The sequence below is a fragment of the Hibiscus syriacus genome, unplaced genomic scaffold (assembly GCF_006381635.1).
Source record: "Hibiscus syriacus cultivar Baekdansim isolate YM2019G1 unplaced genomic scaffold, ASM638163v2 tig00117034_pilon, whole genome shotgun sequence".
Lineage (NCBI taxonomy): Eukaryota > Viridiplantae > Streptophyta > Magnoliopsida > Malvales > Malvaceae > Hibiscus > Hibiscus syriacus.
Genome location: NW_024063533.1, coordinates 689377 through 703808, shown reverse-complemented (window position 1 = coordinate 703808; position 14432 = coordinate 689377). Strand labels below are relative to the sequence as shown.

At 30.8% G+C, this 14432-nt stretch overlaps 1 protein-coding gene and 1 pseudogene across 1 annotated transcript; both read left to right on the top strand.

Moving 5' to 3' along the window:
- The first annotated feature begins 4524 nt into the window (after nucleotides 1–4524).
- Nucleotides 4525–6143, top strand: LOC120196845 (fasciclin-like arabinogalactan protein 2). The gene is made up of 3 exons (XM_039198551.1): nucleotides 4525–4549; nucleotides 4633–5231; nucleotides 5314–6143. Exons 1-3 carry the CDS (start codon nucleotides 4525–4527, stop codon nucleotides 5953–5955), a joined length of 1266 nt encoding a protein of 421 aa, XP_039054482.1. The 3' UTR covers nucleotides 5956–6143.
- Nucleotides 6144–7334: 1191 nt separating this feature from the next.
- LOC120196844 lies at nucleotides 7335–7991 on the top strand (annotated as a pseudogene).
- Nucleotides 7992–14432: the final 6441 nt, after the last annotated feature.

Below are 14432 nucleotides of genomic sequence, written 5' to 3'. Positions count from 1 at the left end.
CTTAGGAATAATCAAGCCAAGATATTTAATCCAAAGTCGACGCACCAAATAAAATTAAAGTGACCTACCCCTATTATCATATAATATTTGTTATATATTTTGTATATTAATATAAGATATTTACAAAAGAAAAAGGAAAATGTTAAAAAGGAAGAGAGCAAAAATACAAGTCGTTTTCAGTGCATTGCCGACTCCTAACTCTAACCATTTGTTTAACATTTTAATTAATGGAAGATTTTTTTTTTTTTTAAATATCAGATGTTTTTCTCTAAAGAATCAAGTCTCAGCTTTAGTATATTTTCCGGCTCAGCCTTATCTTTGAAACCAAGGAATGATGTGCCCAAACATTGTAATCAGGATGGATCGAGGAGATGAGAATACGTTCTTTTAGAAATTTAAATTATTATATATTATATATTTTTTAGTATTATTTTAAAAAATTAATATATAATTTGATTAAATAATTTAAAAAAAATTATAAATTAAAATAATAAAAAAAATGAATACCTTCCCTGTAAATAATATATATATATATATATATAATTTTATTTGATTTTAAAGACTTATAAATTAAAATAACAATGATTAAGAATGGAGAATTAAAATATGCATCAAATGTATTCAATTCATAATTATTTAAATATTTAAATTCTAAATTCAAATTAATTTAACTCATAATTGTTTAAAGGATATATTATACTCACGGCCACTTAACTATGAAAATTTTAATATGAACACCGATTTTTTAAAATTTTATTTAAATGCTTTTCAGGAAAAAAATATTTAAATGATTTCAGTTAAACTATATCATTAGCATTTAATGTGACAGTTAATAAAATGATGTAATTATACATTTAATCTTCGTTACTTATATCAAATTAGTAGAATGAGTTAATCAAACCACTCATTATTGACATTTGATACAAGATCTTATTCTCAACGAACTGTGGGTGTACATTCACCGCAGAATGAGTTAATAAAGTCATCTATCATTTTATTTTGTTTCTTAAAAAATTACTTTATCTAATCTAAAAAATAACACTATTGACAAAATTTTCGATTACAACCTATCTTTATCGTTTTTAATCTTATATTAACAACGTATATTTTAAAAATTTAAATTATTTTACTGATCCAGTCAGCTGATGTACTGTTGGATCTTCCCTGAATTTTTTATGGGCCTCCTTCATCTGGTCAATATAAGAATGTTGTGGAGGTGACTAATTTAAGCAATTTTAAAATGCCTAGCAACCGACCTTGTCTCTTCTGAAGTATAAAACAAATCATATATAGGAGATAAGATTTAATATAATTCATTTTTGTTTATTTATACAAATAAAAATAATAATAATTCAATATAAATGTAAAGATTACGAAAGTAAAAAAATAGTATATATATATTAAAATCTGAAGTATCTCAAATCACTCTTCTAACATTTCTACAAAATCCATCTCTATAACATAAATCTCAAAAATTACAAAGATAAAAAAATATTACATTTTTATAAAATAAATTTCTCTCGTAATTCTAAAGACGAAAAATATTCTCTATTCATCCATTCAAATATTTGGTTACCAAGAATTTTTATTTCATAAAAAATCTTTATTAGTGGCCAATTTGGTATTTATTTTTGAAAAGTAATTTTGAAGAGTGATATAAAAGAAAATTTTAAAATGTTTGAAACACCTTAAGATTTAACTGTTTGGAATTATTGTTCAAAAATTATTTTGAAAATATAAAATGTATATTTTAGACATTATGTTGAAAATATACTATTTGAGATAAAAATATAATTTCACCTATAAAGTGATTTTTATAGTAAAAGATGGAGATTTGAGTCTTTGAGATTAAGTTGAAAATTATTTTTCCAATAATAATTTTAAATCAATTTTAAGTATTTAGTATTTCTTATGCAGTGAAAAATCACTTTTTCTTTGCTAGAAACATCCTCAATATGACTCTTGATTACTAATTATATTTTTGGGTCAAAATATAAACTCATTGCTAACCCTGGTTCTAAGGTGTTGGCCTATATGTGGTTTTGTTTGTTCATGGTACTTGAGAGTTGAGTGTGCAAAAAAGTTTAATCCGTTGATTCATTTACCTGGTCTAAAAATTCGAATATTTGATATTAGATAATTCAGAATAAATAGTTGAGAAAAAATCAAATCATATAGAGATCAGATAAATTCCAATTCGAGTTATTCAATAATCTGTAAAAAATGAATCTTTAGAGTTTAGATAGTCTTCAGGTCAATAAGTGAGTAACTCACTAATCCAATAAGTGAGTAACCCACTAACTCACTAATGTTGTAGCTTAATAAAAATTAGAATATTTAATTATTTATTGCGTGTGAATGATTATATATATGGTTAGGATCCACTTACACAAAGTAATTTTTTTAGTTGTAAATTTAGGATCGTTTGACTAGTGAAAATTGATGGTTGATATCGACTCTTTGTTTTTTTTCCAGCGAATATTTTATCATTTTATACCGTTAATCTCCGTCGTCTATTTTCGCTCATCCAACGGTCCTAAATCTGTGTAAAACTAAAAGAGTTTTGAATTGTGTAACATGATCTTATCCTATATATAGTAGAGGTATAGAAGGTGTTGCATAAAGTCACAAAATATACAATTTAAATCTAAATATTCGATCCAAAAAATTAAATATCCATTTTTAGATTAGATACAATCATTATTTTAATGATCCAAAACTTTAGATATCCAAAATTTTGGATCGAATAATTTTCAAATATCATTCTCCTACCGCAATCGTAAATTATTCACGATGTGTCGCGTTATACCGCTATCCGTAGGTATCAACTTTTGCAAGATCTATTATATCAAGTTAGTTGGCAATTTATTTATGGTAATATTATTTCATTTAAACATTAATAATTGATTGTTAAAATCTCAAATCATAATTCATTGAAACAAATGTGTTTCTTTTTTCACATTAATAGCTTTAAAAACTAATCCATTCAAGTCATTAAACCAACAGTCAGAAAATAACAATAATAATAATAATAATAAAACCAAATTCAGCCTGCAAACAAAATCCTAACCGTAAAAAAAGAAGAGTGGACTGTCGGTAGAGCCTTACAAAAATTATTCATAATACAACAACAAAAACAATAAAACCCTATTCTCATATGCAATGGGGTAAGGGAGAAGTAGGGTAGTAGGCTGCTCCAACGCCGATTGAGAACATATTCCGTGAAAGACCTCCGACAGTTAGAAAATTAAAAATAAAGATAAAATACAATGCATGTATAAATAAATAAATAAATACATAGTTGAATAGTCTTCATATGTAATATTCATATGCGCGTCTGTAATGAAAGTAATCCCTGCAAATTAATCACTGCGTAAAAATCTCTATATATAGACAAACAATAACTTATGTACTTTCCACTTTTATTTTGAGTCATTTATGGGTAAAAACACAATAATTTAACCATTAAAAAATTTTACGGTAAAATAATAATAATGAACCAAATACGAATAAAAATCAAGTTGTATTGAATGGTAAAGGCATAATATCCGGAGAATGTTAGAATAAAATATTATTTTTAAAATTATATAACTTTAAAATTAACAGATACATAATAAATATTTAAATTTAAAAATGAAAATAACTCAAAAGTCAATTTAAGAAATATATTCAACTTCCAATGACTTAAAGTATCATCAAACAAAAATTAAGAGTCGTCGTAGTTTCGTCGATGATATTATCTTTTTATGTATGATTTTATTACATATAAAACTATATTAGAAATTTAAAAATAAAAATTTTAAATTTTAAAGAATACAAAATTAAATCATCAATAAATAATATAAAGAAAATACTTATATTATAAGGAGATTTAAACTCCACCGCCGTCTCAATACGTGAGCATTAAATTAAAATATATAAAAAGGGATATAGATTTTTAAAATACATCTAAAAGTTATTATAGTTATTTAATCCCTAAATTAAAAGCTAGTATATATTTTTATATATATTATATTTTCAAGTTAAATATCAAAATTAAAACTTATATAATATAGAACAACATAGACATTTTTTGATCACTCAATCAATTAATGAATCAAAAAAAGTTAATATATTTAATTTTGTCTCTTTTTAATAATTTAATTATTTTTAATCCTTTAGTTAATGAAAATTACATTATAACCCTCTAAAAATTAACTTTTTTTTAACAATGTCTATCTAAGAAGGGAAATTTTATTCCTAATGAATGTTAAACCTACAACCTAGGGAACAAGGAGATGTTAATGGAGAACTTTATTTTTGTCATCATCTTGATTTTCTATAACTTTATTCTAGTTAATCTGAATTGATATGTAATGTAAACTTAATTTTGTGGTATATGAATCTTTCAACGAATATTTTTTTATATATACAAACTTTAAACTTTAGACATATTAAATGATATAAAGTTAAATTTTAATCATCCTATTCTATATATGGTTGACATTGACTATTTAACTTTAGGTTTTTAAAATAAAAACTCGAATGACGAGGGTGTCAGTAAATTCCTGTTTGGAATTAAATAATTGCAAGGCGAGAAATGAATGATGGGCATTCAATCATAGTGGGGATAAGGGGCCCACCTTAACGTAGGGTCCCCATCCCGTTCACTCTTAGTTGGTAATGCTCACCCAACACCCTACTTAAACTCGAACACCAAGGCTATTCTCCTCCACTTCCAATCCCACCACCATGTCGCCGCCACCAACCGCCACCATCTTCTACTCCTCTCCTTCACCACCACCACCAATGCACACAACATCACTCGCATCCTCGCCAAATACCCTCAATTCTCCACCTTCAATCACTACCTCACCGCCACTCACTTAGCTTCACAGATCAACCGACGCCAAACCATAACCGTTCTTGCCCTCGACAACACCGCCATGTCGTCTCTCCTGTCCAGACATTTCTCCCTCTACACCCTCAAGAACGTCCTCTCCCTCCACGTACTCGTCGACTACTTCGGTTCCAAGAAGCTCCACCGCATTTCCAAAGGAACAACGTTGACCTCCACCATGTTCCAGGCCACCGGCGCCGCTGAGGGCACTTCAGGGTACGTCAACATTACTAATCTTAAAGGCGGGAAAGTTGGATTCGGCGCTGAAGACAACGACGGGAAACTCAATGCTACTTACGTTAAATCCGTTAAAGAGATTCCTTATAATATCTCCATCATACAAATCAGTCACGTAAGTGTTTGATTTTATTAATCTGTTAAGTCTTTTACATATAGAATTCCCATTTAATGATTTAAACATCGATCCAATCCAGCCTTTGGATTCAGCTGAAGCTGAAGCACCGACGGCCGCGCCGACCGATCTTAATATAACCGAAATAATGATGAAGCAAGGCTGTAAAGCGTTTGCGGATTTGCTTAAAGCTACGGATGCCGACGAAACATTCAACCAAAATCTCGACGCGGGTTTAACGGTGTTCTGCCCGACCGACCAGGTCGTCAAAGATTTCATGCCCAAATACAAGAATCTGACGGCAGCGAAGAAAAAGTCTCTGCTGTTGTACCATGGCCTTCCGGTGTACATGAACATGCAAATGCTGAAAACCAACACCGGGATCATGAACACGCTGGCGACAGACGGAGCGAACAAGTTTGATTTCACAGTGGACAAAAACGACGAGGTGGTGATGTTGGACACCACTGTTGTGACCGCCAAGATCACGGGGATTGTGAAAGATGAAGAACCATTGATAGTGTACAAAATCAGTAAGGTATTGTTGCCTAAGGAGATGTTTAAACCGGTGGAATCAGCAAATGCACCGGATGCAGACGCACCTGTAGACAGCGAGCCGGCAGATGACCAGACTCTAGATGATAACAATGGGGTTCAAAGATTGGGGAGCAAGAGATTGGTTATGGTGGTGTTGAGCTTGTGCATTAGGATGGTGTTCATGTAAATATCATGATACCACAAATATTGGTGTTGATGTGAATATGACGATACCACAAATATTGATTCAACACAATGTTTTCTTCTTCTTTGTTTTGGTTGGATAGATAATATGCATGTGATGCACTTTGTTTGAGCTGTAAATGATTTTTTATGTAATTGAAAAATAAATGGCCCATGCTGAGCTGTAAATGCAATTTTCTTTTCTTCTTCAATCTTTTAGTTTCTTTTATGTGCTTTCATTTGTATGACAATATTTATATTAGGTATACAAATCACCTTAAATTGCAAGCATTAAATATATATATATATATAATTTTTAATAGTTTTAATGACAAAAATAAATGTTCTCTTTAAAGGTCTTATGTTCAAGCATTTATATTTGCAGAGAATGTTATCATTAGATTAATATTTTATTAATCTAAAAAAATATTTTAATTATTTTTAACACATTATGACTATATTACTAAACAATTGAAGTCGAAAACCTATATATATACATATAGTATTTCTTAAATAAAATTTGTAAAACAAATATACTGAATTAACCCCTTTTTTAAGTTATTTGAGGATAATTTGCTAGAAAATTCTCACCATAGCAATTGGACCAAAAAAGGTGATACAATAAGGTCAAATCCTTTGTGCGTTCTTTTCATTAGTTTAAACTGATTATAAGGTAGCACATACCAAATTGCCTTATGATTAAAGATATTATTATTATTCTTAGAGATTTAGGTTCGGGCATCAGAAACTGTAAGGGTTTTTGAGCTTTCATTATCAAATGATTGAGACCTGAGAATCTTTAGAACATGAACATTCAAACACTCTTATAGACATCGTGCTCGAACCTGAGAACTATAGGAATACCAATCATTCCTTTAACCATTGAGATCATTTGGTTCATGTTCCATGATTTTTTAAAATCTTTTTAACTATTATGGAGGAAATCCATTATCCTCAACCTGAATAATTATTAAACCAATTGTTCTAGGCACATTATTAACAAATTTAGTGTTCTTCATATTAATAGACTGATCAACCTTATCTACTTTATCAACAAATACCTCAGACTTCTTTGCATAATCAAAGGAATTACATGTATCGATTTGTATTGGCTTCATTTACCTTTACGACATGGCCTTCCTTCACAAGGTCCTCCTTAGTATCACAAAGTTTATTAACCCTCTAGACTGATACATGCAAGACACGTCACAGGACAAAAGAAGATGGACTGACTCTTTCACTTGGTCCAATCACACGGGTCAGGTCCAAACTTCTGAAAGACAAGCTTCAAGTTGCGGTTCAAGCCTTCGTTAGCAAGGGACTTCATGCTGACATGAAGATTAAAGAATTCTATGAAGAAAATTCATTACTCATTCTTACTACATGCCTCTGGATTCAGCTGAAAAAGAAGCACCGACTGCCGCGCCGACCGATCTTAGTATAACCGAAATAATGATGAAGCAAGGCTGTAAAGCGTTTACGAATTTGCTTAAAGCTACGGATGCCGACGAAACATTCAACCAAAATCTCGATTCGGGTTTAACGATGTTCTGCCCGACCGACCAGGTCGTCAAAGATTTCATGACCAAATACAAGAATCTGACGGCGACGAAGAAAAAGTCTCTGCCGTTGTACCATGGGCTTCTGGTGTATATGAACATGCAAATGCTGAAAACCAACACCGGGATCATGAACACGCTGGCGACGGACGGAGCAAACAAGTTCGATTTCATAGTGGACAAAAACGACGAGGTGGTGATGTTGGACACCACTATTGTGATCGCCAAGATCACGGGGATTGTGAAAGATGAAGAACCATTAATCGTGTACAAAATTAATAAGGTATTGTTGCCTAAGGAGATGTTTAAACCGGTGGAATCAGCAAGTGCACCGGATGCAGACACACCTGTAGACAGTGAGCCGACAGATGACCAGACTCTAATGATAACAATGGGGTTCAAAGATTGGGGAGCAAGAGATTGGTTATGGTGGTGTTGAGCTTGTGCATTAGGATGGTGTTCATGTGAATATGATGATACCACAAATATTGGTGTTGATGTGAATATGACGATACCACAAATATTGATTCAACACAATGTTTTTTTCTTCTTTTTCTTGGTTGGATAGATATTATGCATGTGATGCACTTTGTTTGAGCTGTAAATGCATTTTTTATGTAATTGAAAAATAAATGGCCCATGCTGAGTTGTAAATGCAATTTTCTTTTCTTCTTCAATCTTTTAGTTTCTTTTATGTGCTTTCATTTGTATGACAATATTTATGTTAGGTATACAAATCACCTTAAGTTGCAAACATTATATATATATATATATTATTTTTAATAGTTTTAATGACAAAAATAAATGTTCTCTTTAAAGGTCTTATGTTCGAGCAGTTATATTTGCAGAGAGTGTTATCATTATATTAATATTTTATTAATCTAAAACAAATATTTTAATTATTTTTAACACATTATGATTATATTACTAAACAATTGAAGTCGAAAAACTATATATATATATATTTCTTAAATAAAATTTGTAAAACAAATATACTGAATTAACCCCTTTTTTAAGTTATTTGAGGATAATTTGCTAGAAAATTCTCACCATAGCAATTGGACCAAAAATGGTGATACAATATGGTCAAATCCTTTGTGCGTTCTTTTCATTAGTTTAAAGTTATTATAAGGTAGCACACACCAAATTGCCTTATGATTAAAGAGATTATTATTATTCTTAGAGATTTCAGGTTCGAGCATCAGAAATTGTAAGGGTTTTTGAGCTTTCATTATCAAATGATTGAGACTTGAGAATCTTTAGAACATGAACATTCAAACACTCTTATAGACATCGTGCTCGAACCTGAGAACTATAGGAATACCAATCATTCCTTTAACCATTGAGATCATTTGGTTCATGTTCCATGATTTTTTAAAATCTTTTTAACTATTATGGAGGAAATCCATTATCCTCAACCTGAATAATTATTAAACTAATTGTTCTAGGCACATTATTAACAAATTTAGTGTTCTTCATATTAATAGACTGATCAACCTTATCCGCTTTATCAACAAATACCTCAGACTTCTTTGCATAATCAAAGAATTACATGTATCGATTTGTATTAGCTTCATTTACCTTTACGACATGGCATTCCTTCAGAATTAGGTCCTCCTTAGTATCACAAAGTTTATTAACCCTCTAGACTGATACATGCACGACACGTCACAGGACAAAAGAAGATGGACTGACTCTTTCACTTGGTCCAATCACACGGGTCAGGTCCAAACTTCTGAAAGACAAGCTTCAAGTTGCGGTTCAAGCCTTCGTTAGCAAGGGACTTCATGCTGACATGAAGATTAAAGAATTCTATGAAGAAAATTCATTACTCATTCTTACTACATCTACTTGTATCTCAATAACTCAAGTTGAAACAACTTCAGGATCAATTAATGACATAACCAAAGACAATCCTGAAAATATCTTTAAAATCCCTTAAATGATCAATTTCTAAATATTACAAATTTTTAATATTTTATTGATTATTTGTAATATAATTTAAATGCATTATCTTTTAAAATTAGTTTGATTATTTTTTTAGGAATTAAGATCAAGTTAAAACATTATTCCTAGTTTATTATTATTTTATTAGGAATTAGGATAGACTCGAAACATTTTCTTTTATTCATTAGTCATGTTACAACAAAGACTTCTCACCCTATATAAAGGAGGCTTCTTCCACCATTGTAAACACATATTTCTTGAATATAATACAACGAGAGTTTGTTTTTGCAAGTGTTGATTGCCTTGTGCCTTCAAAACATTCTTCATCATTAAGTTCTTTCAAGTTCTTCGTGAGGGAGATCTCCACACTCCGTTTGTCTTCTCATTGCGATTGGTTAGAGCCAATTATCGAGTTTTCCTAGTCAATTGCGACTAGGAGGGTCCGTAGAACAACTATCTATCAATCATCATCATTATTCAATCACTATTCTCGCCCATCACCAACAAAACCCTTACTTGGCTAAGTTATTCCTATCATATTATTATTATTATTATTATTATTATTATTACTTTCCCTTATATTTATTTTATCTTTATTGTTTTAATATTATTCATCTTATTCAATTTCCAACAAACCCTAAAAACCTTAATTATCATTGCCCCTCCATCTCTTTCCCATTCATTCTTTGATCGAGTCTAGATCTTTCTAGGTTTGATTCTTCAACGACGAGCAACGTTCATAACTCCATTTCTATTCTTTATCATTTGGTATCAATTTAGGTCGATTATTGGAAAGAATCAAGCAATCTTGCTTGTTTTTGAACACAAAACTGCCAAGGTACCCCAACAGAGCTAGTTTACAACAATTGATCGTTTTCAGGTTCTTTTTGCATTTTTTTTAATTTTGTCGCAATTTCTTCTTGTTAGTTTGCTCTTTTTAATCAACAAAAAACGCAAAATTTTTAGAAAAAGCAAATGAAGGAATTTAGGACTAATTTTTACAAGTACATTACTTATCCCAAGAGTGGTTCTAAAAAAATTCAATTCAATCGGACATAAATAGACCCCTTAAAAGCGTCGTTCAAATTTGTTTGGCAGATTTAAGTTCCCTCCGTTCAAGAATTTATACAAGATACTACTGATGGTATTTTGGGTTGAAAATTTACAGGCTGATTATAAACTCAAAGAAAGACTTCAAAAAAAATTAGATTTTTTAGACATCGGTAACACCCTTAAAAACATTGCTCAAGTTAATCCTGCGTTTTTTGGTTTTTTGGGTTTGGTTTTTTCCAACTTTTTTTTATTCTTAGTATTTTAAGTTCTTTTGTTTTACCATTCTTTGTTCACTTACATTGTCTAACACATTCTCTTCTTGTATTAGTAGGATTAAAAGAGTTTGCATACTTCTTCTTCATTGCATTCTCGTTCAATTAGAGTGTTAGCCTTCTTTGATTTCTTAGAGCTACTATTTTGTTTTCATATTTGTTAGAGATTGAAATTCGATACAAACATTGTGAGACTTCTTGGTAAGAGATTTTTAAAGAGTACAAGATCGGCCAACTTGCCTCTCGGTTGTGTTACTTTCTTGGAGTGAACTGTGAGGTTTCTTGTTTCTTTGATTATTCTTTTTTCCATTTTACACATTGTTATTTTTTAGTGTTGAGACTTTTCAGAATGGTAAAAAACGAAGAAGTTGCCGAGGCCATACAAGCCCTTATGACAACTATTCAATAACAAATGACAATGCTTACTGGTCTATAACAACAAACAATGATAATGTAAACACAAATGGTTGATCTTACCATGGAAAGACAACAACAAGTAAATTTGAATGTTGATAATCCACCAAGAGAAGTCATAGGAGTTGAATAAATACAACCTAGACATGCACAATCTCGACTTCAAATGCCGAAACTTTTTACTAAACCGAAATTCATAATTTCACTTTTCAAATGAGCTTATGATCCAGATGGTTACATTGATTGGGAAAGCAAAGTTGATCTTATGTTTTCCTACTAAGATTGTCCACCGGAAGAACAAGTTCCACTCATCACCATGGAATTTTCAGAATACGCTCTTACATGGTGGATGCAAACAAGAAATGTTATTCAAGAATATCGAGTGTAAGCAATTGAATCATGGGGAGCACTTTGAATAGTTATGAGAGATCGCTTTCTCCTGAAACATTACATTTGTGATGTTAAGCAACGACTTCAAAGACTATGAGAAGGTAGAAGTTATGTCGAATACTACTATAAAGAGATGTAATCCCTAATGAATCGTGCTAACATCAATAAAGAAATGAAGTCACAATCACAAGATTCGTCATTGGATTAAACCCGAACATTGTCGATATTCTTGATTTACATGGTTATGAAAACCTTGAAGACACGCTTAAAAAAGAAATGATAATCGAATTACAATTTCAAATGAAGTATCGCATTAGGGAAACTTATCAAGGTACTTATACTCCTTCCATTTCTTCTTCTATCCCACCCGTTGTTGTAATAAAGAAAATGAGGGATGAAAAGCCTAAAGCGGCTAATAAAGACATGATCAAAACCCTAAAAAGTCTCAAACAAGAGATATTTTATTCTACAAAAGCAAAGGATATGGTCATGTCAGTTGTGATTGTCTCAGTATGAAAAATATTATAATTTGAGAGGATGATACTTATTATTCTGAATCAGATACAGATTGTCCCAACCCTATTAAGAAAAATGCACAAGTGGATTCATATAGTGATGGCTTTGATGGAAATTGATGGGTAATTAGGCAAAACCTAAGCATACAAGCAGTGGATGACTCGGATATACAAAGAACAAACATCTTTCACACAAGATGTCAGATAAAAGATAAGACATACTCTTTGATCATCGATAATAGAAGTTGTGTTAATGTGATAAGCAGTTATGTGAACACACTTATTTTTCCTTGTCAACGAAATCCAAAACCATACTGTTTACAATGGCTCAACGAGAATGTTGAACTAAAAGTCACTAAGCAATGTCTTGTAAATTTAAAGATGGGCAAGTATTGTGATAATGTGTGATGTGATGTTCTTCCGATACAAGTATCTCACATTCTTCTAGGAAGGCCATGGAAATGATGTTACCTACTATGGTAAGACGAACAAGTCTTTAAACATAAATGGCAAACCTTTTAGTCTTAGGCCGATGTTACCAAAAGATATACTATTTGATCAAAAGAGAATTTGTGAGGAGGTTGAGATTCAAAAAATAGGCAAAAGAAAAAGAGGTCATAACCCATAAAAGCAAAACAAAAATGACTCAAAGGATGTGAGTGAACATAGTTATGAGAAAAAAAGAGTGTCACAAAACATTTATGTGAGCACAAAAGAATTATGAGAGATCTTTTGTCAAAACATGTCGTGTATCCTCATCCGTTTCGAATACTCAATTTTTTCGATTTATAATAATCTCACAAGTTTGCCTAGTGTATTTTCTTCACTTTTACAGGATTTTACTGATGTTTTGAGTGACCCTCCAGATGGTTTACCACCTACAAGAGAAATTCAACATCAAATTGACTTCATTCCATGCTTATCGATTCCTAAAAGTCCTACTTATCGTTGTAATCCTGATGAAATAAAAGAGTTTGAACGACAAGTAGACGTTGTTACAAAAAGGCTATATCTGTGAAAGCCTTAGTCCTTGTGCAATTCTAGTCATCTTAGTTCCGAAGAAAGATAGCACATTTTGAATGTGTGTAGATTGTCGACCTATCAACCGAATAACAATCAAGTCACCCTATTCTACGCCTAGATGATATGTTAGATGAGCTTCATGGATCATGTATCTTCACAAAGATAGACTTGAAAAGCGGTTACCATCAAATCCAAATGAAAGAATGTGACGAATGGAAGACAGCTTTCATGTAACACCCCAACCCGATCCGAGTCCGAGGTGTCACATTGACTTTTCAAACTTATAATTGTATATCATCATGAAAAAATTCCAATTTTATTCAATAAAGGTTCATATTATTGCAAATAAAATATCTTCAAAATTGATCAGAGCATATATAATTTAAAACATTAATTACATGCCAACTACTTTCAAATAATAAAATACATATGATTCAAAACTCTTCTCTGATCTGATTATAGTAAAGGAGAGCTGATCTGTCTTGCTCTTCTTCGATCCATAATTTCCTTGAATCATACGTGTGAAACATTCACAAGCTAAGTCTTTGACTTATTGAGGCATATAAAACGTATAAGGTAACTATAACTCTTAACAATGAATGCATGCTTTATACTATCAAATCATACAATCTTATATACACATTCATATAATAAAAATATACATACACATATATCATTATATCATATAGTATTGTACATTGTTTCATATTCATATAATCACATATATTTACCTCACTCATCTTATATCACATTCTCCTGTTATCCTTTGAATCATTCCTTTTACATAATTCTTAATCATATAATTTCTATACCGTAATCATCTATCTTATCTCTTATTTCCATATGCTTGTATTTATCATATAACCTATAGACTCTTGTTACATAGTCTATATCATATTCTTGTGTATTAATTCTTTATATTATATTAGTTCATTTTCACATAATTTGCCACATAAACATATTATCATAATTTATCATAACTTAATTTCTATGATATTCTCATATGACTTCATTTCCTAGATCTTTGTATTGTGTTTTATATCACCTAAGAATTTAACAAGTTTTAGATCATCATTTCATTGAAACATATAAACTTTCATATACAACTTATTTATGTACATGTTTCATATTTAATGTACTATTTATTTATCTCAATTCTCATTTACTAATATACTTTCATTATACTAGTTCACTTACAAAGTATATTCTCATTGTACGATCATAATGATTCTATTCATATAATCCTATAATCCACCACTTTATTACATATACCTAAACTCATGAAGTTCACATCATTTCTCATGTAAT